Source organism: Lissotriton vulgaris, chromosome 8, assembly GCF_964263255.1.
Source record: "Lissotriton vulgaris chromosome 8, aLisVul1.2, whole genome shotgun sequence".
In the NCBI taxonomy this organism is placed as follows: domain Eukaryota; kingdom Metazoa; phylum Chordata; class Amphibia; order Caudata; family Salamandridae; genus Lissotriton; species Lissotriton vulgaris.
Window position 1 is genome coordinate 1,282,081,085 of NC_141696.1, and position 27,042 is coordinate 1,282,108,126.

The 27,042-nt window shown below is 40.4% G+C and overlaps 1 protein-coding gene across 2 annotated transcripts in view; it reads right to left on the reverse strand.

Moving 5' to 3' along the window:
* The window catches only part of IFT88 (intraflagellar transport 88), a 536,518-nt gene that overhangs the window by 257,681 nt on the left and 251,795 nt on the right, over window positions 1–27,042 (reverse strand). For both annotated transcript variants that reach the window (XM_086935210.1, XM_086935211.1), the window contains exon 15: window positions 15,318–15,417. In XM_086935210.1, the coding sequence (XP_086791336.1) occupies window positions 15,318–15,417 (100 nt within the window). The remainder of the gene's footprint in view (window positions 1–15,317; window positions 15,418–27,042) is intronic.

The following is a 27,042-nucleotide window of genomic DNA, read 5'->3' on the forward strand; positions in this document are numbered from 1 at the left end:
GTGGAATAACCAGCTGGAATATGGAGATTGTCGTTTTTGGAGAGTAAATTAACATCATTGAAAAAATTGTTGAAATCACTCTAAGATAGTACAACATATGACAAATAGAACATAAATGGATAAAATGATTGGAAATCCAGCGAAAGGGTTACTAGTAACTGAAATCACAACAGGATACGCTCACTGGAGGGCAGGATCGAAGGCACGATGAAACTGGAATATCCGTGAAGGAACAAATAAGACACACAGACACATGACAGAAGTTAATATTGGGCACAACATTGGGTTTCTGCATTTTAAACATAATATGAGAAAATTCTCTTTGAGATATGTAATATGTAACTGATACGAGGAGAATAATTTTCTGATTGTTGTGGGGAATTTAGGTGAATGAAATTACTCACTGTTCTTCTTTCAGCCCCTTGTTCATAAAGCAAGTAACAGTAAATTAAATTGGACTACATCCCCCAGGAGTCTGCAGGGAGTATCCTGTTACCAGCAGGAAATGAGATCAAAACATTTCCTTAGAAAATGCTTGTTTAAAAATCAGGATGATCGGGCAAAACAAACAACCGTGACCAAGGTATTTTGCAATATCGAAACAAGTTGGTTGGGTCTGTGTTTGCGGACTTTGAAATAATTTAACTATTGATTTGTACCTGCTGGAGTGCGACCCTATTCTTCTTCTCTGCGAAGGAATCACAGCATACATACATATATATATATATATATATATATATTTATGAATACAACTCTATGAAAAATGATCATCCAGTTATACCAACTTTCTATTGAATACCGAAAGTGCATAAAGATATAAATGCACCACCAGGGAGACCGATTATTTTGGCCATTAACAGCTCGACCGAAAATATCTCCCGATATATAGACTTTTTCCTTCAAGAGTGGGTGAAAGGTTTAAAATCGTATGTACAGGACAGTTCTGATTTCATCAGAAAATTAGACAATGTTGTTTGGAACACTGACTATTTGCTTATCACACTAGATGTGACTTCATTGTACACGTCCATCATACATTCTGACGGAGTAAAAGCAGTTGAATTTTATTTAAACAAAAGGTCGATGAATTTCTCTGCGCATAACAAAATGTTACTATCTATGATCCAGCTCTGTCTTGAACAGAACTATTTCCTGTTTAATAATCAAATGTACCAACAGGTTAGGGGTGTTGCAATGGGGGCCTGCTTCTCCCCCAGTCTAGCTTGTCTCCATATGGTACTGTGGGAGGAGCAGGTCCTTGGCAACACTCTTAAGCATATCACTCAGGAACATATACCTATTTATTTAAGGTATATTAATGACCTATTTATGGTCTGGAAAGGATCATTGGAGCAAGCACAAGAGTTCATCAGAGAGATAAATAACAACGACTTAAACTTAAAATTCACCTCACATATAGATGCAAGTTCCGTGGTCTTTTTGGACACAGAAGTATATATAAAATACACAGGAGTTGCCACCAGGTTACATAGGAAACCTACCGCAGGTAATACGGTATTACATGCCTCTAGCCAGCATCCTTATCACTTGATCAGCAGCATTCCTTTTGGGGAAATGCTGCGGATCAGGCGTATAAGCAGTACAGATGAGGAATGCATTAAAGCACAGGAAGAAAGCAAGGCACGTTTCCTTTCCCGGGGCTACTCCATTAAAACTATCCAAAGAGCCATTAATCGAGCGGCATCTATAACTAGACAAGAAGCCTTACCGATTAAAGAAAAACCCAGTGTACAAACAACAAATGACAATGTGATAAAACCTAGAGTCATCATAACTTATAGCAGACAACATAGAGATTCGGCGGATCTTTTACAAAAACTGGAACCTAATTTCAGGGGACCCTGTTATTGGGAAATTTGTAATGAGTAAACCTAATATTACTTTTAGAAAATCCATTTCGATGGGAGATAAATTAATGAGTAACTTCCTCGAAAGACCAGTTTCTGATACATGGGGCGCCCTCGGAGGAGGGTTCAAGAAATGTACTGTCTGCAAGGCATGCAAAAATGGGTGCAATAAGACCCAATACACGGTGCCCTTTAAAACTAAGCCCGTATTGATTAAAAAACGCATGTCTTGCAGAACGAAATTTGCAGTATATGTGCTACAGTGCCCATGTGATCTCCGTTATGTGGGCCGTACCCGCCTGCCAGTTCATAAACGGGTACTGCAGCACATTAGGGCCATTGTGGGGAAAGACCAGACATACCCGGTGGCCAGTCACTTTGAAAGTCTGCACAATAGTGACCCTTCTGTCCTGTCATATTATGCGATTGACTGTATAATGCCACTTAAGAGGGGAGGAGACAGAGATGCTCAGCTTCGATTATTGGAGACCAGGTATATAATAGAGCTCGATAGTAAGGCCCCGCGAGTGAAGATTTATATACATGTTTATAAATCCGTAACAATATATGCCTGAGTCCAGATAATTGTTATTAGATACTGCAGAGTCTATATCTCCCTTCATACTACGAGTTTCTTTGTAATTAATAATCTAGTCTCTCAATGGGAATTAACAATTCAACTAAGTGAGGATGAAAAAGAATGTTGTATAATCTCCTCCTAAATTAATTTTTCCCTTTCTTTCCCATGAACATGTTTTTAATCACACAGAAAAGTATATGAATTACTATTCAGATTTTTTGCACATTATTTTGCACTCAAGTCTTAGGGAAATTTGTTGATGAGTTACATTTGGTATTGTTTAGGAGTCTACATGAAATATGGCGAATATTGGGCTTTTTTTATAATGAAACGCAATTTGATCATTTCCTTTAGAAATTAAAGGTGGGGTTATGTGGTTGTATATAGAGATGGCTCATCTGATGGTCGTGGATTATTAATTTTTTTGTACAGATTTTATTGAAGTTTTATAGAACTTGATAGTTTTTCTACAATCAAAATTTTGGAAGAATCGCTTTGTGCTTTGTAATGTAATTTTATAGAAAAAATATAGGACACTTTGTCCTTTATTGTAAATAATGTACATATCACAATGATAATGAATTGTTTTTTATGCATGTTTATATATATATATAATATATTTTTTCAGGTCTTTTATATTGTACAGTTCTGTATATATGGAGATACTTTAAGATTTGCATGATTTTGCACAATTGATATATCTTGCACATTTTCGCGACCATTGATTGTTTTTTGAACTAGGGCATTATGCCCTTTATTGTTCCAACCCAGCTCCACCGGTTCCAATGTGAATAAAGGAAATGATCAATAAGGGGTTAATTGCAGGCAGGTCGGAATCACGCAGCGCCGCCCCCTTTTTCTATACTCCTTATATACCCTCATCTATGTCAAGCAATGTATCATGTGATCAAGCCACTGGCTAGAGGCGAAAAGCCTCATGCGGGCTTGCTGGGTTTTATTTGTTACACTGGATCAAAATCACTGCACCTTACTCTGGGTCTGGCTTATTCGTTTGGTGAACCGTCGCAGCTCGCATTGTCCAGTCCTTTAAAAAGCAGCAGACCGCTGCCTGACGCGTTTCGAGATCAACTCTTCCTCAGAGGCAGTAGCGGTCAAAAGAGGCATGGAGGACTGCAGCTTCCTGATATTCAAAATCGTGGGTTCTGATTGGTCCACTCTTTATAGATCACACGTTGCAGTCTGGGAGTTGTAGTCCTTATTATTTCCTCAGATGGATGTCCCTTTTACATAAATGCTCAGATAAAGCCCTCCGTGAGCCCCGGACAGTGCTTCTGTTTTTATCCAAGGTTCATGCTCCACATATGAGTCCAGTAACATCTGGCTCCGTGGCCCCCTGTTATGGGGTGGTGCCGCTCGGCGGCAGGACCGCCGCCCATACATCACGCTCACTGGGGTATCCAACAATTGAGCAGCACTCGAGTCACAAACCGCTTGTTCCCCATCAAGCCTTTATTTGGTACAAACAGCTCGCATTGTCCAGTCCTTTAAAAAGCAGCAGACCGCTGCCTGACGCGTTTCGAGATCAACTCTTCCTCAGAGGCAGTAGCGGTCAAAAGAGGCATGGAGGACTGCAGCTTCCTGATATTCAAAATCGTGGGTTCTGATTGGTCCACTCTTTATAGATCACACGTTGCAGTCTGGGAGTTGTAGTCCTTATTATTTCCTCAGATGGATGCCCCTTTTACATAAATGCTCAGATAAAGCCCTCAGTGAGCCCTGGACAGTGCTTCTGTTTTTATCCAAGGTTCATGCTCCACATTTAGGAAGCTGCAGTCCTCCATGCCTCTTTTGACCGCTACTGCCTCTGAGGAAGAGTTGATCTCGAAACGCGTCAGGCAGCGGTCTGCTGCTTTTTAAAGGACTGGACAATGTGAGCTGTTTGTACCAAATAAAGGCTTGATGGGGAACAAGCGGTTTGTGACTCGATTGCTGCTCAATTGTTGGATACCCCAGTGAGCGTGATGTATGGGCGGCGGTCCTGCCGCCGAGCGGCACCACCCCATAACAGGGGGCCACAGAGCCAGATGTTACTGGACTCATATGTGGAGCATGAACCTTGGATAAAAACAGAAGCACTGTCTGGGGCTCACTGAGGGCTTTATCTGAGCATTTATGTAAAAGGGGCATCCATCTGAGGAAATAATAAGGACTACAACTCCCAGACTGCAACGTGTGATCTATAAAGAGTGGACCAATCAGAATCCACGATTTTGAATATCAGGAAGCTGCAGTCCTCCATGCCTCTTTTGACCGCTACTGCCTCCGAGGAAGAGTTGATCTCGAAAAGCGTCAGGCAGCGGTCTGCTGCTTTTTAAAGGACTGGACAATGCGAGCTGTTTGTACCAAATAAAGGCTTGATAGGGAACAAGCGGTTTATGACTCGAGTGCTGCTCAATTGTTGGATACCCCAGTGAGCGTGATATATATATATATATATATATATATATATATATATATCCAAACCCCGGAAGCTTGGAGCTTTCTCCACGGCAGTCCCGGACAGGCTCCAGCTGCCCAGTATTATCACTATGCCAACTCTCGGTTTTTCAAGGAGAGAAATCCAGGACGCTCAAGAGTGCTTCTTAACGTGTATTAAGGCAAGGTGACGCCTCACCAACGCGTTTCGCTTATAGCTTGTTCACGGTATGGCGAAAACTCTATTGTGCCCTCTTTAAATACAATGTTAAACAAAATACAAAGATAGGACTACATTAGACTAGTGAACTCAAAGTCTAACATGGGTGCCATTTTAAAGTGGCTTTCAAACTCTGATAATAAATATTGTTTATCAGCACGTATTTTACATTTGTATAAAATACATTTGTCAAGACATGAACTTCATAAATGATTTGGTTAAATGATTTTTAAATGATTTGTTACAAGATTTTTTAACATTATTTTTAACACTGGTGTTGCAAATACTGCGTTTTGCTGCCGGTACAATTTAGCCAAAGTGGGCAAATCCATTATTTGATATCCGACATAGCTGATCTTCGCACTGAATTTCAGCAAAAACATGCCCATACAAGTTAAATGCATCATAGTAAACTTGATTAAAGTTACTGAAGAAATAAACAGTGAACCTAACAGGAGTCATGCCCAAGTGGGCTTTTTCTTAACCTGTTCTACATACCAAGTAATGAACCAGTATTTAGAAACAGACGGATATAAATATGCAGTTCCAAACTCACTGAAGGACGATAAAAAGAGCACAAAATGGTTTATGACTTTCACCCTTTCTGCCTCATAACAAGCTGTGTATATATATGACTATATATATATATATATATATATATGACTATATATATATATATATATAACTATATATATATATATATAACTATATATATATATATATATATAACTATATATATATATATGACTATATATATATATAACTATATATATATATATATATATATATATATATATATATAACTATATATATATATATATATATATATATATATATATATATATATATATATATATATATATATATATATATATATATATATATATATATATATATGATATCAATAAACAAAGTCCATAACCCACGCTCTCAGGAAACAACTCGGAGACACCAAAATGAAGCCAGTGCTGTTTTAATTCACAACGCGTTTCGCCGACAACGGCTTGATCACGTGATCAAGCCGTTGTCGGCGAAACGCGTTGTGAATTAAAACAGCACTGGCTTCATTTTGGTGTCTCCGAGTTGTTTCCTGAGAGCGTGGGTTATGGACTTTGTTTATTGATATCATACTCGTGTCGGATTCACTCCGCCGGCGTCCACGCCACCTTTCACGGGTCGAGGGACCCGGAAGGAGTTTTTGTTGGGAAGCGAATATATATATATATATATATATTCCAGTACTCTATCCTTCAGAGTCCAATCACCAGCCAGGACTCAGATAGACAAACGCGCACCCATTTTTTCGTGCTTCATTATTTATTAAAGGTTATTTCGCCACGCATCAGTATGCCGCCATATATATATATATACATATATGTGCAACAGTAGGGAAAGCACTGGGCTCCAGAGGGATAAAATGTACTATTACCACTTCTGTTTGAGCAAAAATAAAGCTTTGGAGTTCAGAGGGATTACATTCACTATTCCCACTCCAGTCTTTGCAACAATAGGGAAAGCGTTATACTTCGGAGCGGTAAGATTTACTATTCCCGCTCCAATCAGTACAACAGAAGAGAAAGTGTTGGACTTCGGAGGGGTCATATTTACTATTTCCACTCCAGTGTGTGCAACAGTAGGGAAAGCGTAGGACTTTAGAGGAGTAACATTTACTATTCCCAATCCAGACTGTTAAGCAGTAGCGAAAGCGGTGGACTTCGGAGGGGTAACATTTACTATTCCCACACCAGTATGAGCAACAGTAGGGAAAGTACTTCACTTGAGGGTAGAGTTGTGGTGCGGTGGGCAGAGCGGCTGACTCCAGAGCGTGGGGTTCCCGGTTTGATCTCCGGCGGCAGCTCATTTCAGCACTATGTGACTCTGGGCAATAGCTCACTTAATCTCCCCTAAGGCCCGAGCACCTGGATACCTTTAGGGGTGATACGCTGCGGTTTACAAATTTGGAATTATTATTATTAAACACATAACATTTTTGTAACATAACCCTATTAATTTATAACAAATATAAAACTCTTAATATGAACTTTATTAATTAACTAAAAAAAAGTTCTATATATAAAAATAAAACTTAAACAATTAACATGGTATTAAATAATGTAATTATCAATTACAAAATGTAATTTATTTATTACTTAATTAACTTACCACACCACTCCCCCACAAATCTAGCAGCCCACTCTTAAAATATAACTAAAGAAAATAAATATAACACAAGTAACATAATAATCAATTAGATATTATTTAATGAATTAATTTCATTAATTAATAATTAACTTTCCAACCTATACACCTACAAACCCATCAGCTCGCACCTTATATATAAATCGTAAAAAATATAATAACACAACTGACATAATTAATAATCAATTAAATAATTGATTGTTAATTACTATTTAATTATTACTTAATTAACTTCCCCTCCTATAGCCCTACGAACCCAACCACGTGCACCTGATATATAACTAAAATATAAAAGTATTATACAATTTGCATAATTAATAACCAATTAAATTAATAATAAAATAGGAATTAACTGTTAATTATTACTTGATTTTCCAATTCTCAACCCTTACTAACCCAGCAGCCATGGACCTAATATATAATTATTACACAATTTACATATTTAATAATCAATTATCTAATAATTAACTGTTAAGTAATTATTACTTAATGAACTTCCAAACCTATACCCCTACAAACCCAGCAGTCCTCACCTAATAGAACTTAAATATATTTATTACACAATTAACACAATAATCAATTCAATAATTGCTAATCAATTATACTTAACTTCCCACCCTACACCCCTACAAACCAAGCAACCCGCTATGACACTATAAATTCCTATTAAAAATTAAGTTAAATATTATAAATCACTTAAAATTACAAACTAGGTTCAAAAATATTAACAATTATCCAAACAATAACACATAAAATTTAGATATGAATTAAAACACAAACATAATTAAAAAAATATTTTTTACAAATATATTATTGAACAAGCTATTAACAATACTCTTGACAACAATATTACTTACCTGCAAAATTTATATTCTTGACAACGATAATTCTGCATCACAATATTTCTGTATTATATTTTTTCACAATATTTCCGTAACTCAATATTTAGAACTCAATATTTTGTCCAAATACTCACCAGAAGTTTGATGCCGACAGCCGGGCGAGTCCGGTCTCCATCGGTTGTTTAAGTAGAAAGTAAGAAATGTTTTGCCAAGTCCTACTTATTGCAGCTTGAGGACAGGAGCTGCACACACTAACACCAGACAAGGGTCCAGGACCTGGGGGGCATCACCTGGGGGTTAGGACTCACTCCAGTAGAGGCCAGCAGCAGGGCCCATTTGGAACTGGTCAGCTGGGTAGTTGCAGGGAGAGAGGTCTCTGGAAGCTTGTTGTGTCCCTGTAGTTCAAACAAGAGATCGCCAATGGACCCTTGGTGTCTCTTCTGGAGTCTTGGGTTCAAGGAAAGCAGGTCCAGTCTTTCCTCTGGTCTTTCAGACTGGAGGGCAGCCCCTCTTCTGATTCTTTACGGGTCCAGGACTGCTCTGAGAAGAGTTCTGAGGATGCCACGTTTATGCCAGTGCCAGCCTGTGGCTGGAGGCAATTATTTGTCCATACGCAAAACCAGTTCTGGGCTGCAACCAAACCCCACAATGCTTGGAGCCAGCCTGACAAGAAAGACAAAAGGGAATTAGGGCTAGGAATGAGTTTCATCTGGCAGTAAAAGGGTAGGCATCCTTTGAAGCTCAGGAATGGGCTGGGTACAGCCCCAGACCAAACCTGTCAAGGGAGGAGACTCCTTCTCCACACTCAGAGCCCATTACCCACCATCTGGAAGCAATACACATCTCACCCCAGCACAGCCATCAGGGGACAGGTGAAACCTTGACACCAACAGAAAAGTATTTTGGTTTAAAGCAGGAAAATAACTTTCTAAAAGTGTCATTTGCAAAATAGTAATATAGAATCCAATTTTCCCATTAAGTTGGATTTTAAATTACAATTAAAATGAGTCCTGGAAATATTTTCTTTAGCTATTTCCAAACTGCATTTAGCACTTATTAAATGTAATAGTATAAACCACTGTTAGCCTATGAGAGAGCCAGCCTTGCCACAGTGATAAACAAATTTGGAGGTTTGTCACTGCCAGGACAAGACATGTCCTACTTTTAAATAACAAACACCCTGCCATATATGCATTTAAGTCGTACCTTAGGGGAGACTTATAAGTATTAAAAAGGAAGGTTTTAGGCCTGGCAAAATGTTTCGCCAGACAGAAATGGCATTTTCAAAACTGCAGAGCCAGGCTGTAGTGGTAGGCCTGGAGACATGGTATGCAGGGCTACTATAGTGGCTGGCACAATGAGTGTTGCAGCCCACAAGTGGCTTTTAACTTACAGGCCCTGGGTACAGGTAGTACCATTTAGTAGGGATTTACAAGTAAATTAAATGTGTCAATCTGCCAATGGTAATATGTTTAAAATGGAGAGCACTAGTAGAAAATCTGCATAAAACAAAAATAGGATTCAGTAAAAAGGCAAATAATACTGGGTGACCCTGTAGGAAGGGCAAACTCGCAAATCCTCTTCATTCCGCAACATCATTATTTATTTTCCCGCCTTCTCTCCCTATGCCACCACCCCTTAAACTCCTTACTGCCACAAATCCCCTTGTCACACTCTTGATTGTCACACTTGTGATCCTCCACAAAAACGTCACCACAAACTTTTCCTTTGTCCTTGTTCTTCTCCTTCATCCTCCAGCCTTCTTCACCACCTCCTTGCTACCACTTTCAAATACCACAAACGTCTTCCCATAAACAAGACCCTTTTCTCTCTCGTAACTATTCTACAACCATCTCCATCACAACCCTATGCTGCTTTACATTCCCCAATCCTTATCATATGCCCAAAGTCCTCCTCACACCTTTTCACCACCCACTGCACTTCCAGTTACCTCACTTATGCATCCACCACCACATCATCTCTCCCTCAACCTCTCTTGGTACATCTGTTGTCATCTCATCTCTACCCACATGCTCCAATTCCACCTCTTGACCACCTTCCACCCCATCACTTCTTTTCCCTTGTCTCACTTACAATTCTTTCACATCTTGTTACCGCCTTTACCACAAGGCTGCACATTCCTTATCAGCACACTTACTCTATCACCACTCCTTCTTAATAATCTGCACTCATATACATGATAAGTAGGCTATCTGGTTTTAGGTTTAAACCTATAATAACTGACAAAACCCCACCGAAAGGAAAATAGCCATCACCGGTGTACACATATAAACACTGAAAAAACACATTTGCAACCACAAACTAACTGCCATTCAAAGAAAGGAAAAGATGAGTGAAAGAGTCCTTTTTATTTCGTCCTGAAGGAGCCAATACAATGTAAATTTGTTATACAAGGTATTATCAAGAAAGACTGGGCTAATAATATTCTGCTTGAGTTTTGTTGGTTAGGGATGTCACTAAAACATTGTCTCTTCTTCCTTCTGCTTTTTTTGTTTTGTGGTCTTTGGTCTAAAGATGCAGTGTTTAGAAGAATGTTTTAGGTCTTATTTCGTTATTTTATAAATTGTAGAGAATTAGGAAATATCAAAGTCATAGTTGAAATTTTGGCTACATTTGATTTCACGGATAGGTAAAATGGCTGGTTCCATAAGAATCTTTTCTAATATGTAGCATCAAATTTACCCACAGACAGAGAATGGGTCAAATCCTTCAATACATCAGCCCCCTTTTCTGGTGAGTCAGTATTCATTGTAAGAGAATTGCCAAACACCCCAGTCTTGACACATTCAATGCAAGATGTAGTGACAGGCATATGTGAAAAGAATGTTGTAACCAAGCATCTGAGATAGTGGTGAAAACATGACACCAGGCGTTTGGAAAACATGGAACACACTGTCACTTGGAATGCTGCTGAAAACAGTTCCTACCAAGTTCAATAAAGATTGGAGTGATATTGTATTTTGTATTTGCAGTAATTCAGCTACCTATATGAAAAAGTTGTATGATGGCCTGTCAAAATCGATACCTGAGCTGAAGTGCTTCCCTGAAAGAGATACTTGTCACTTGCTAGATGGTATGCTGAAAGCATCTTTACAATCTTCAGAGTTAATGAAGAATACTTTCGACTTTGTAGTCCATTCTGGTGCAGTAAAGATTTATTTGGTCCTCATATACCCTGTGCACACACTACCTATACACATGCACTATCAGTGCAGAAAGCAAGCAATAATTAAAATTAAATTAAAATTCCATAAACACCGAAAAAACACTATTTCTGATATTCTTAAATGAGTAAAAATATGTAACCACTGATAACCACTGTTTTTTTAAGGTATTGAAAAAACTGAAAATACCCCACCAGAATTTACCAAAAATAGAAACAGGAAAGCCTAATTATAAGCATCCCTTTACTTCATACACTTCACAACCTCTTCATCTCTTCTCCCATTTCCTCCTGCTCTATCATCAACACCTCCTCCACTACCAACCTTCACTCAAACCCTCAACATAGCCATGCATGTCCATCTCTGCCTGATCCCTTCTCCCGCTCTTCCACTTTCCCACTACTTTTGATTGTGAGTCACTGGTTTAAGTATTAGTGATGACACTGAGCCACTTGGCACCTATGTCAGTGGGAGCATGATCTCCCCATCAGCCACTAAATCTTTTCAGTTCTGCCAAGCAACCTCTCGATGTGTACAACGCCATTAGCCAGCCCTAACTTGTACCTACTTTGACTACATTTGTTTTTCAGAGACCTCACACTGATCCACATCCAAGTAGCACATCTGGTATAGATCTCTACACAATCACACGTGAAGTTACCAATTACAGATGACACACATTAGGCTGTAAGTCAAACCTACTGGCATTGTCACTGCTTGTGATGAATGAGGCCTCATTCTTTTAGTTTTATTTATTGATACCACATTTAGACCAAAGAAGTCAACAAATATGGGGCTCTGTCAGAGAAGTAAGTTGCACTGAGTGAGGCATAATATATCTAGTCAACATAAAAGAAATAGAGAGAGGAAGTGGTGGAGTAGGATGGTTACACATATCCATCATTGTCTAAAATGTGCCTCCATCAAATACGTTTCAGTGCGAGGAAAACAAACCCCAGTGCCATACACTTCTTCTGCATTCCACTGGAGGCTGGGAGTTGGTGGTGGAAAGTGGCCTAATGAAAGTGCCCAGCCTCAGTTTGCCAGAAAAACTGAAAACAGAGAAGGTTGCTGGTGGTCGTGTGGTATTTGTTTATAGTTTACAATTTCTTCTTTAAGCTGGGAGCAAAACAGTTTTATCTATTGCCAGTTTGGCACTTTAAAATGTAGCAATGAGCATGGTCAACATTAGAGCACTTCACCTTGGCCAAAACAATTTTAAATGTTCCTACATTTTTTAACTGTGTGAAAGAAAGAGGATAGACAGAGGCAGATCAAGCCAGTTGGGTATTCTCGATGTCCCTACTCCACAACCTGATGCCGTCCCTCCCAGTCAGCAATGTATGTTAACTATATTGGCCTTTTTTTATTTGCAACAAAAACATGCATCATGCTTTTGGATGGCTTATGAGAATATTGGCGCAGTTCAATCTGCATACAGCACTCATGAAAACATTTAGCAATACATCTGTATTCTGTATCGAAACTATTTTTAAAATTAATGGCCACAAAAGATGAAAAAAGAATACTCAGCTTGCCAGCAAGCACTACTTTAAATTAGTAGCATGGCAAGACCTAAGCTTTGGATGACACTTTATAAAAATGTGGCATTTTATGAGAAAGCCTCTGAACTACCTTACGATTTAGGGTGTTACCTGGAAACTAAGAGGTCAAATCAAATGCAATTTGTTGTCCATCATACAAAACTGGATGACGTTTTCCATCGGGTCAAATAACTAATTTTAAAAGTTCTTGCTGTTATGTATATCTGCTATGTTGAAGGGGAGGATACACGCTGAAGTGTTCTTTTCCGTTCTTGTCTAAAATGCCAAATAGCTGCCAGTCGTTAATTATACACTTAAGATACAACACAACTGAATGCTAACTTCACAACCTACCTCTTTATGCTTGTAGAATGGAGCAAGAAGTGAGAAGGAAAGCAAAAGATGCAATTGTAAAAAGTAAACAAAATCATTAAATGATGTACTATGAAATTACATCTACAAATTAAATGAAAATGTTTTCATAAGAGATGATTTGATAAAGGGATTTACAGTAACTGACATTAACTTTCTTTGTTGATTTCTTTGAAATAAATTGTGTTACATCCTCTACAATTACACACAGTTATATATTGTAAACTAATACAGTAAGTCATCATTGCAAAAGGAAATACAGATTAAGGTAACCTAAATTTAAGCAAGATGTTAAGCATTAGCATAATTCACATTGAAATTCACAGTACAAACCTGCTATAAACATCATATTTATTACTATGAATTCTAACACAACATTGAGACACACCTCTGATGTGACGTCTTAATACCAATTTGAGTGGACACAGGAGTTTCTTTCCAAATAGGTCATACAAAGCCAACTGTATTACTGTCTTAGATATTATACCAGGTGACTCTAGGCACATATCTACCAGGTCAAACCTGACATAATTTTTCCACACAAAAAAGACACAGATATCGGGATTCGCACACAGACATCCGAACAGTAAGAATTACTTCAACATCTTATCCCCCATTCCTTAGGTTTTATAGGGACAGCTGCTGTATCAGTAATTCTGGGTGCAAATCTAACACACTGATATTACTGCAGGATCAATAATAGAGGTCTAAGAAATTAGATTCAAAATCCTTGTGTGGGAAATAAGAATGGGGTCCAATGTTAGATTTTGTAAAAGGAGGAAGTTAAGTACCTAAAAGAAACAATGTAGTATCACAAACAATGTTAATTATTTGATGAACTGGTTTATAAGCACCCGTACCCAGAATTCCATGAACGCTTCCCCAGTTTTGCACCATCGTTCTATATAGAAATCCTGCACCTTAAGACCTTATTAGTGGCAGGATATTGGTCTAATTACTGTGTGGATAGCAATGTATTCTGATATAAAATGCGAGAAATGCAATTCGACCAACTGTATCCTGACGCACTTTGTCACTGTAAACTATAAATGCCTATAAAAATATGTTTTTTTAAACAAAATGGTTTCTAAGCATGCATAAATCATTATTACAATGAACTTTCTCACTCATAAATAACCAAAACCTTCTGGTGATGATAAAAGTTACTTCCAAAATAAAAGGTAGGATCTATGACTGTGGAGCGATTAGGAGAGGTTAATATGGAATGTTGATACTGAGATTAACATTGTCATGGAAACCTCTTTAAAAAGAATAAATATGTAGCTACAAAAGTCATTTTCACAAAGCTGTGTTACCAGTGGAATAGCAACACCGTTACAGAGAAGTTAACCCAGGCAAGGGGAAAGAAAGTGAGAGGTTCAAAGCATGGTTTATTTGTGAATGCCCACAAACGTGTGCACTCGTTTACATTTACAAACTCATCTTACACTCTGGAAAATGCTGGAGATTTACTCCAGAAGAGGGCTGGATACCTCCCCTTGCAAGGTGGGAAAAGAATTGGAAGGCTTTCATATATGCTTGGAGTGTGATGGAAGGGTTATCTCAGAGTGGGGGAAATATGTTCCTTGTGGAGAAATAAAGAGGAAAAGAACAGAAATATGCATTTCCACTTTGGGCTGTAATTACCCAATGCAGTGTCATAGACTGCCTACATCTCCATATTGGGGGCATAGTAGATATCACTAGGGTGACCACCTCACTTCAGTTGAGTGAACATTTTACCAACAAACCATTATTTTGAGGTATGATAGTCTAATCAGTGGAAGAAAAGCAAAACTACAACACCCAGGTTGTTACACAAAAATAGCGAACTAGAAACCATGTCTGAATGACTTGGAGGGAAGTGGTCACTCTAGAAGTCGCAGCACATCCCCAGTCTGGTGATACAGCTTTACAGGGGTACTACTGGGGACGTTTGTGAATTCCCTCCAAATCACTGTACATTTACATCAATGCACAGCACTACGTATATAGGTAAAACAAAACATGCCCTCAATGCCACATTTAGATGACTCATTTGATTCCTCTAAAAAGCATAGAAAAAGACTACCTGATCAAAATCTTTTTGCCTCAGAAAGGTGATTGCTTTGTTTATTTCCAAGTCATTGGCCAGCTCTACATACTGAGACGCTTTCACTGCTTCAACACACCTAGGAGACAAGCAAAATTAAATAAACCACATGGGTGCCATTAATCATAAACGATCTATAATATATAAAGTGCACACACATTTGGATAAAAATAACACTTTTAGCTGCCGATTTTCTTGCACCTAAGACACAAATCCAGAAATGTAAAACATTTTAATTGATATTAAAAATGTGTACCTGATCACAAAGTTACTTGTGTAAAACAAACCATATTTTAAAAATAACTCTTAAATGTATATAGCAGATCTTGTTTTTTTTGTAAGCAAAGTATGTTTTTATTGTTTTGATTTAAAAGAGGTAGTATGTAACAATCCATACCATTATGCAATGGCATTCCAACTAGTGTAAAATAAATATTCAATTTTAACTTTTAGTTACATAGGTAAGTCGTGTTTTTTTCCAGACTGAATGTTCCTTTAATAGGAAGTAGTAGACTTTTATACAGACAACCCTTTCTGACACAGATTCAAGCAGTATTTCCATTTCTTATAAAATACTGGATTTAATATTCATATTCTTTATGGCTGTCTGAGAGTTTATCTAAATTTTCCTGCCACTTGAATATTCTTAATTCAAAGAGGCAGACTGTACGCAGGGCATGCCAATTATTTTGTTTTCCTTGGACATACATTCCCAAATGATTATGGATAATATTTGCTACTAACTCCATAACCACTGGATCACATATTTCCAACTGATAGTAAAGTATTGAAGGGACTTTTGTTATGTTAAAAAAAATGTTTTTATATTCATCCTTGATAATAGTAACAAGAGATTGTATCATATCTCTGTTACAGGGAATTATAGCTTTTAATTTTTCGGTCTCCAAGTCCCACCATATTATGCTCTGGTTCTGCTACAGCTGGGTATGCCAATAAATGCCATGTAGCACTCAAGATGTCTTTCCAGTAAATATGCAATTTAGCAAATGCCTACCAAGGACAGGATCACACAGCCTACTACTGCAATTCCACATTATTAATATAGTGCATAGTATATCGAGTACAAGGGAAAACACCAATTAGTTTGTCACAGCTTGCATTATACTGTTACTTTACAAATGAAAACAGCTCTAATAATAGCCAGGTGGTATATTCAATGATTTCATCTCACTGAACAGATTTAACCCCCTGTTTTCTTTAAATACTTAAAAAAAATAAAACATATGAAAGCAGGCCAGGCCAAATTTAGGAGATTATAAATAAAACAATGTGCCCTAAAGTAACTGACCCTTGCACCCTCGCCATGCACTGCTAATTGCCTCCCATATTACATTGCTCATGACGTGTTCTATGACATCACTGATAACATCACTACAACATCTGAAATTACATCATTAATAACGACATTGTGCATGGTGAGGGCGTGAGTTATAGTTACCTTAGGCCATTAGTTATAGTTACTTGAGAAAACTTTAACTGGTGAATTTCAGTGGTTTAGTTTGTTTACAATTGTATGTTTTAACTGACATTTTGAATATCCTTTTAAACTTTGTTTTTTCCTTAAAAAAACATAAAACAGAGATAGAGTTAATGGTGACTTCCCAACAACAATAAAAAAGTCATAAACATTTACAGGTTAAGAAGATGTCTTCATCCTGCTGTACTAAGTCAACCTTGACCTCCTCATTTAGTACGTTCTGTCTGCTGTGGTGTATCTCATCCTGGATTTTCTCCAAAGGATCAGCTGTGATCCTCTGGTAGTCTCTTGGTTCTCTGAGTTGTCTCATGATTTCTTCTTCATAAACTGAAGTATTTAGGATGACAATGACAAAATCTTCATCTGCTGGTTTAATCAGCATCTCTCTGTTGTTGGCTAGTGAGTCCAGAGCTTATCTCTCACTGATGGAGATATTGTAAGGGATGTACCTTCTATGTGTCTCAAGTGCCTTGACCTGTTTGAGCAACGTGTTTTCAAAAGCTATCACTTCTGGGAGGGTCAACCGGAAAAGTGTCCATAATCCCGGTGTCCTCACTAGGGGAAGGTTGCAGTTTGTCTTTGAAGAAATGTTTCAATCTGATAGTTCTAAAGACCGGTAGAGTTCACTCTGTGATTACAAATCGCAGTCCTACTTAGCACATTGTTCTCATCATGTGTTCCGAAATGTTAAAGGTAGAGGATTTCTTATTAGGAGGTGGACCTGTGTCCCTGTTCACAGACTGTAGTATTGGTTCCTCATTTGCCTGTCCCCTGTCTGATTGTTGTTGCCTCTCCACCCTCTGTCTTCGTCATCTATGTTCCTGTTCTAAAAAACAAGGTGTTGTGAGTGCTGTTCCTGATTCTTGGTCCCTGTTGCTAGGTCCCACAATTTATTGATCGCCTGAACTGAGTAATGATTCTGATAATGTCACCCTATGTAGTATGTACTGATTACTAGACATAGTGTATAAATCTGGTCTCAAATGGAAATAAACTGCTTCTATGCTGAAACTATATTTGTCTATTTTCTTCCCTAACTGTATCGAGTGAAACTCTTCAATTGTTTTTTGAAGAGAGTATAGCTATGCCCTGTTAGACTTAATTTTATCCTGTAGCTCACTAATTTGTTGTTTCGGTATGTTGAGTTCTTCAAGTGCAGTGTTTATGCCCAACACCATCCAATGGCGTATGCACTTGTTGCCTATGTAGTGAACACTTTTTTTTTAAATTTGTCATTGTGACTGAAAATTACCGGTATATTTCTGACCTGTAGGCCAAGTGGTATTATGTCTGCTTTGGGATATTCGGTTAGTAATTTCCCATGCAGTTCTGTGCGCACTGTTTTTCCTCTAGTTTTTCCAACTCCTGTATGTCAGCACGATTTCATAGCCGTGGAGTCACGCCGGAAGGCAACAAGGATGCACCTCCTAGAAATCTTGCTATGTTGTCGTCACTAAAGGACAATCGCACCTTTGCTAAATTACCTTCTGAAACCAGTAAGTAGAACCAATTCTATGAATGAGTCCTTACAGACCAGCGTCTGCACTAATTCTGCATTATGTCACAAGGACAACCCTATAAAACCATATCTAAACAGAGTGCACTGTGGTTCTCTTTAACTCTTTACCAATAGTATGGGGAGGCCATCAATTAATGTATTGCTAAAGCAAGTCAATAGTAAGTTCTCATTTGAATTACATCTGCAAAAACACAGAGGGTTTCTGTAGCTGTTATATATTATCCAATATATATGCAGATGGCAGTACAACTTATTATACAAAACAAGTGCAGACAACACAGTGCTCAGGTGAGTGCATACATAAATAAATATATACAAAAGACACAATAAATTCTCCCTGGTTCGTTACACTGTTTGTCCATCGGGTAGGCATGCACAACATTGCACGATATGGATCATAAATGATTTGAGAACCAAGAAAGATAAATGTCAACGTTTAGACCACATTTGATTTAAAGGGTCTCTTCAAGTAATAAATAGTCTGGTTCAGTACCTGCACATACCGGGAGACAGAAATACAGGTCATTCATCAGTTTGTAAACATCACACCTAAATGCAAATGGCTATTTCAAGGGACCATGGATGCATAATTACATAACTCACCAATGAGAAGTGCATTTTGTTGTGTAGCTACTTAAATTCACCCATACCACCACAGTCGGTAGGACGTCTAATTGAATCACAATATCCTATGGAGTATAATTACACTATAACTGCCAAGCGGAATCGTGTATATTAGCCAATCATCCTAATTACAATGGCATCTCACCGTGGTAGGCTATGTTTAACTACATTTAATTGTTTACCCGTGGGCCTATTGTGACTGTACATATCATGCAAAAAACCACAAGATCACCACTAGCCACTGTTCAAAAACCAACATCATCTGTCATCATTAAATCCACCCTGTGTCAAGCAACAAACAAATCTATTATCAACTCTAATGTAGTGTTATCAGAGCGCCCGGGATCACCCATGTATAAGGCCAACCAATGGTGTAAACTAAGGTATCTCGAAGACGCACCTCTGTTAGACTGTCTTGAACTACTCGCATGGCACTTGCATCTGTGCCTTCTAGGTCAATGACTCAAGTTACAACTTCAATTTACAGGAGATCTGCAATATACCAAACAGGTACAACATAAGTGTGCTACAGATCAGTGACAGCCCATATCATCTTGCCAAAATCCCTGCCCATAAACCGTGCGTGTACACTAATGTGCTGTAGGCCTCTCGTGTTAACATGCCAGTTAGTAATAAGATAGTCATTACATGTCATGATAGGGTTGTAAGCGGATATGATTTTAAGGAAGACCAGATATTTTTTGGTCTTGAAGCAAGAGGGAGCAGGTCTGTGTATAATTCAAGCTGAGCATTGCAATAGATAAGTGTTTGCAGTTAGGTCTTAAACTTGGGATCTTTGTTCCTTCCCCATAAACATGTCAAAAGTTTCTCTGCGAGTGGCATTAGCATCTACTTGACTGTTTGTTAAACAATTAGGTTACAAAACTGGTCAGGGGACATATAAAGTATTAGTCTAGTAGGTATTTGTCAATTAGGAACTGTTTAAAGTTCTTCATGAAAGGACTGTGTGCATCCAGGGTGGCATTGAGTTCCAAACTCAGGAAGCATTTCCAAAAAGGACCGGGAGATAGATCTAGGTTTTTAAAATCTTGATAGTTAAAGGAAAAGGATACGGTGCTCCTGAGGGATCGGTTATCCCCCAATAGGATGAGGTTTTGTATAAGATATGTTAGTGTTCTGCAATGCAGAGCTTTGTTTATGATACAAGACTGTTTGAAGAGGCTTCTAGCTTCCATTGGGAGCCAATTTAGGGGATCTGTACAGGTGTAATGTGGTTGAAACACCTAGTTCTTGGCACCAATTGTGCAGCTTGGTTCAACATGGCTTTAAGGGTACTAGTTGAGTTTTAGGGTTACCATTAAGTAGGGCACTTCCAAAGTCCAATCTGGAGATGGCTAGGGATTGTTCTACGTTTTCAAAGTCCGATTCTAGAATGAAAGGTTTGGTGGCTTGGATGAGTTTCAGCTGGTATTATCCATTTTTAGTGGAGTGTTTATATGGGTTTATAGATTTAAAATCTTGTCCAACTGATTCTGAATGGTTTTGTGGAGGCAATGATTTTTGGGTTGCAGTTCATTAATTTCAGAGAATCAAGACAATCTTGTACTGGGGACGATCTGTATGAGGGGGATACAGAGTAATTATGTCTTTAGCGTGTATAGCTTCAAGTGGCTGAAGGATAAACAGGATCGGGTGCCCCTTAGGGTTTGGTCCATTTAGAGTACGTCATCTAAAGAGGACACTTTGAGGTACAGTCGTATTTCGTCAGCATAATAGTGGTAGTAGAAGTTGGCTTGAGGTTTTTTATTTTAAAATGTATTTATTTATTATTTTATTTATAATTAGCTGGATATACAATGCATAGTCGCATGACATAAGACAGTATCTGACATTGCATGGTATACAGAATGACATTATTGACAAAGAGGCGCATTGCATACAAAAGAGTTCTCCTAGTTACATTTCCAACCCCACTGCTTAGGGCATTCAGCCGACAGCGACTCTACATCAGACTAGTAATCCAGATCACTTACAAGCAAGTGGCCACCCTACACAGAGCAAACTAAACAACAAGTTGGAATGGAAGATATGTTTCAAGTGCCTACTTGCATGTGCAGGGACAGCTTCTGGGACCGCCTCTCTGCTAAGGAGAAAGGAGGTAAAGGGTTCCCATATGTCTTGGGGCGGGCTCTAGGGGGCAACAGCTCCCTGTATGCTGGTAGCTGCTCAAGACAATAGGTGACATCTGTAACCCAATCTTGCAGCTTAGGAGCCCTCATTCCGCCCTAGTGGAACGCAACTCTGCGCTTCGTAAGGAGGAGCAACAAGGTGGTCAATTTAAGGTATTCTCTGGGCACATCTTTAACATATCCCAGCAGACCAATAAGTGGGGAGAGGGGGATTGACACGTTTATAATCTCTGCACGTATTGAGGACCGCTGTGCATCCGTCAGAGGCCTAGAGAGATCTGTGTTCCATTCCTGACGTGCCCTTGGGGCGAGCACTGGAGCAGTCTGTTGCATGACGCGGTGGCTTGAGGTTGAATGTACAGGTTGAAGAGGATGGGAAAGCTAGGGTCTTGGCGCTAGCTTAATAGTTGAAGTAAGGATTGGAGTTTTTGATGTCAAGACAGTTAACAAATTGTAGGTTGAAAATTTTCAGGTCAATGTTCGAAGCTTGGATCATGATGTTCCTATTGTTATAAATGAAGATTGACACTTCAGTGTTGAGACTGGCAGTTGGACCTATTCGAGATTCCAACAGAGCATGTTATGTTTACGTGGTTGACAAAGAGGTTTGGCCAGCAGGCATGATCATTGGAATAGAAGATTAGGTTGGTCCTTAGGCATACAGAGAAATATTGGCCAGTGATGAGGGTTTCTGGGAGTTCCTTGAAAAGTCTGTATTCATGATTCTTAGCAGCAGTTTTCGAGAGGTTGGTGGAGTAGATACTTTTGAAGGAGTTTGGGCCTGCTTGGATGAGGTGTGGACTGCAATTAGGGAGGGTAGCTATCGTCCTCTTGGCCTCTAAGATAGAGGTTGGTTCAGTGTGAATGAGTCGTATTGGTCAAGAGAGGAGGACCAACAGGATAACCAAAGTATCTACGGGGTGGAGCGCGTTGTATGATCCATAGCGCCATAGATGATGTATCTGAGACTTGATGTCAGGCGGAATGAATCAAGATGAGGATGCAGTTGATGTGTTCAGTAAGTGGCAGTGTAGCCACATCAATGCTTTTGATTAAGCTGAGGATACGCAAGGACCAGTTATAGAACCCTAGAAGCAAATGAGAGCTTTTCAGAGAGGGATATTCCCTTATAAATCCCTAGAGGTAAATAAGAGCTTTTTATAAAGGAATACTACATTTAATAAGCCTATGAGTTGAGAGAAGCTAAGGGGAGTCAGGCAGACTGTTTCTTGTAGAGTTGCCTTGCCTGGGGAGTTTTGATGTATGAACTGGCAGCATGGCCTTGAATTGGCACCAAGGCAGGAAAAGAGAAACAGCACCTTTTAGTCCCAAGTGAGGCAATGGCCAGCATCATCAGAAAAGGGAGTTGATCCACCAAATTTCAGGATTATGGGAGATAACTGAATTGTGGGAATCTTTTGTGAAACGGCAAGAGTCACTAAGTCACGCCGCAACAATATCATATCTGATTCCCCGGAAGATTCCGCAAAACCAGGTGCTTGTGATGACAAGGTGAAGTTTGGTCATGAAAAATAGGGCAATCAATTTCCATTTGGGGCTCAGTTAATAATGGGTAGGGTGGGATGTTTGGCTCAGGTACACACAGGATTTGTGAAGATTGTGATCCTGAATCTTGGAACTCAGCAAAGAGCATCTTGTTGAGAGGATATCATCCTTCAGTAGTCATCTTACTTCTGATCGAGTTAGTTCCATCTCTCCCCATCCATTGGCTTAGATCCCATTCTCGCTCATCATTGGTGCCCTTTGCCCTCCATTATGTTGGCATCTAGACCCCTGCTTCTGTTCAGTCTCTGAGAATAAATCATCAGCGAGAATATACTGCCTAAGGGGGTTCCACGTATCCTTGGGACAGGAAGTAATCAGCAGTAGTATAGTTTAGTGTCCATGTTCTCATCAAAGAACACCAAATTTGCTAACCATTGTTTAGGACCTCCCCTCCCTAATGAGATTTAACGTTTGCCAACCAAAAGTGCCAGGGAAGTATGTTATCCGAGATCTCCTTAACAAACCCCGGCCCAAGGCTCCTAGGGTGACAGCTGCATTAATACACTGATCATTGTAGTAAGAATCTCAAATATTCCCACAAGTACTTTGCAACCGTGTGGCATTGCCAAGCCAAAGATGTAATGTTAGCACCCCTTGTTCCACATTGGTAATATTTATCATCATTTCCACCCCCCACTTTGAATAATAGTACTGGTGTGAAGTACATTTGATGTAAGGGGGGGGGGGGGGGGGAGAATGTAACCTCTAAGTAGGACTGGAAAGAGAAAATTTCTTTCAAATAACCCTCACCCACCAGGGTTTCCCCTTGGTGGCATGCTTCATCATATGGTTCATCTCTGCCCTCTACGGAGAGGGGTGTGCTGCTACCTACTGAGACGCCGGAGCGTTATGATGAAGCATGCCACCGAGGGGCAATTGAAATAAATGTTCTCTTTCCAATCCTACTTAGAGGTTAAGTTTTCCCCCCCTCTTTTCCTTCTCTAGCAAGAGAGACTCTTTTCTTGGTTATTTTGACAGAATGGTGGAGGACGAGTCCTTCTTTTACTACCTCTACTCTCTCTCATTGATGTGATAGATACAGTCATTTTTATATCCATGTCCCTCTCCCAGACTCTTTAATGGGGTCACCGGGGCTGGTCTACCCGAACAGCAGACATCCTAGTATAATATTCAGCCTTTTTTCCCATTCCCCGAACTGTCATGATCTTGGTCAGCACGTCCAGAGATATTGGTTCCTCATTGAATTAGCTGGCATCTGTCTTAACTGTGAATTGTATCATTACATATAAAAGATATCCAGACTCAATGCAGCCCCAGTAGATTTGAGGTGAGTAAGTGACATAAATCTATTATTTTGATATACCTGACTCAGCCTGTGAGCCCTGGCTTGTCGAGTTGTGATATGGCCTTAGGTTCAAACGTAGCCGGTATACAGGTTAATAGAGTGTCAGGTAAATACACTTCACATATTTACAGACAGTTGCATATCTATCCAGTTTGGCCTGAGATTCAGCTATGTCATTCTATTCATCCACCAGGCCTTTTATTTTAGTTAGTGTTTCTTTATTTTCTTTACCCTGGCACCTTAACTCCTCCTCGCATATCTCAGTCTCCAGCTTCTGCATGCTGGCACACAGGTCTCTTAACACCCCTGTCTGTTTAAGGAAGCTCACTCTTCTTATGTAAGCCTTGTATCCATGCCAGAATGAATGAATAATGAATGAATGAATGAATAAAATATTTAATAGAGCGCACTGCGGCCTAGCGGCTTCCTGGCGCTGGGGACCTGATCAGAACTCACAGAGGAGACCCAGGGAGACTAGGAAGGGAATGCCTGAGAGAAGAGGAGGGTTTTGAGGGCTTTGCGGAAATGAGTATAGATGGGGATGGAGCGGATGGAGAGTGGAAGGCTGTTCCAGACCTGGGGGGCCAGGACTGAAAACCGGGTGCCCCCCGTTCTGGATTTACGGAAGCGAGGGATGTGCAGAAGAGAAAGAGAAGAGGAACGAAGAGTGCGGCTGGGGGCATGAGAGGAGATGAGAGAAGTGATGAACAGGGGAGCAGAGCGGGAATGAGCCCGAAAGGCTAAACAGGCCAATTTGAAAAAAAGATCTGAAACGGACAGGAAGCCAATGAAGAGACTTGAGAGCCGGAGTGATGTGAGAAGATTTAGGAAGGGAAAGGATGAGGCGGGCAGCTTGGTTTTGAATGGCCTGTAGACAGCGGGATTCGTAGGCAGGTATGCCCACGTACAGGCCGTTCCCATAGTCAAGGCGGGAGGTGACAAGGGCCATGACTATGGTTTTAAGTGCGTCGGTAGAAAAGAACCGTGAAATTTTCCGGATTAATCGGAGGGAGAGAAAGCAGGAAGACACGACGGAACTGATCTGACTATGCATGGATAAGTCATGGCTGACTTTGATACCAAGGGTACGAACAGAGGAAGCAGGCAAAGGGGAGGGACCAAAAGAAAGGGGCCAATGTGCAGGAGACCAAGGGTTCGAGGGGCCACGAGTGAGGACAAGTTCCGTCTTATCTGGATTGAGCTTCACGTGATTAGCGCTCATCCAGTCAGAAATAAAAACTAAGGTGGAACAAAACTTGAGGAGAGAGTCAGGGGTAGAAGAAAGATCAAAAACGAGCTGGAGGTCGTCTGCGTAATTATACACAGAGACCCCCAGCTCAAGAAGGGAGGTGATGAGGGGATGGATATAAAGATTGAAAAGGAGGGGGGAAAGAGAGGAACCTTGGGGAACGCCACAGGTGACTGGGCGGGGAGGGGCAGAGAAACCGGGGAGATGAACTGCCTGGGACCTGTCTCGAAGGAAGGACGCAAGCCAGGAGAAGTCCGCGCCCTGAATGCCCACTGCGTTGACACGGTCGAGAAGGATGGAGTGGTCAACCGTGTCAAACGCAGCGGACAGGTCGAGAAGGACCAGGGCTTGGGGGAGGTTAGAGTCGGCCTTCCCCTTGAGCTCGTCCAAGACTGCAAGGACTACCATCTCCGTGGAATGGCCCGGGCGGAAACCCGCCTGATGGGATGCCAGGAGGCCATTCTCCTCTATGTAAGTGGAGAGGCAGGAGGTAACATGGGCTTCAAGGATCTTGCCGAGATAGGGAAGAAGAGAGATGGGTCGGAAATTGGAAGGGAGAGAGGGATCCAGGACGGTTTTTTTTAGAATAGGGAGGACTATAGCGGATTTAAAAGAAGAGGGGACAGAACCAAGAGCAAGAGAGGAATTAAGAAGAGCAAGAGGGGGGGCGGGACAGTTGGTGAAGAGAGTTTTGAGAATGCGTGCCGGCGCGCAGTCCACAGGAGAACCAGACTTGACCTTGACCAGAAGATTTAGAAATAGATCGGTGGAGATGGGGGGGAAAAGAGCGAAAGAGGAAGGGGGAGGAGTAGAGGCACAAGTGAGAGGGGGTTGAGGCACAGTGGGGATTTTGGCTTTGATCTTCACGATCTTGTCGATGAAAAAATCATTAAGTGAAGAACAGAGGGACTGTGAGGGGACCAAACTGGGAGTAGAGCGATCAGAGGTGGCGAGGTTGTGAACCAAAGAAAAGATTTTGCGAGATTTATTGGCCGAGAGAGCTACTCTCTCAGTGAAATATGCGGTTTTAGCCGCTAAGATCGCTTTTTTATATTCAATGAGGAGTAGTTTGTATTTGGCACGCAGAGAGGGACAGTAATTCCGTCTCCAATGGTGTTCCGATCGCCTAAGGTCGAGTTTAAGCGTTTTAAGCTCTGGGGAAAACCATTTGTGTGCGTCATGGGGACGGACCGCCTTGATCTTTCTAAGCGGGGCGACTAGATCACACGAGGAGGAAAGCCATGTGCCAATGGCATTGACCTGGGATTCGAGCGGAAGATCAGTGAGATTTGGGGCAGAGGAAGCCAAGGTAAGCGAGAGGGAGTCAAGGTCGGTCTGATTCCAGTTACGGGCTAGAATGTTTTTTGGGAGGGGAGGCTTGTCGACCGCTCCCAAGTGGATAGAGAAAGAAATAATAAAATGGTCCGACCAGACACAAGGGGATATGAGAAGAGGTGAAACAACGGGACGTGAGGACCAGATTTGATCCAGGATGTGACCCTGGGCGTGAGTGGGGACTGAGACATGAGATGTGAGGTTTAAACATTGGAGAGTGGCAGAAAAGTCTTTAGAGGGAAGGTCTTCCCTGGGGTCGCCCGGCCAAAAGTTAAAATCGCCGAGCAAAAGGACGGAGGAGTTGTTGACCACAAGAGTGGCCAACAGGTCCTGAAGGGAGGCTACAAAGGAAGGCATAGATTGAGGGGGACGGTACACAAGGACAACCGTGAGGGGGGCAGAAAGGTTGAGGGAGCGGGCCACCAAGTAGTCCACGTTGGGTATGGGGGGATGGGTA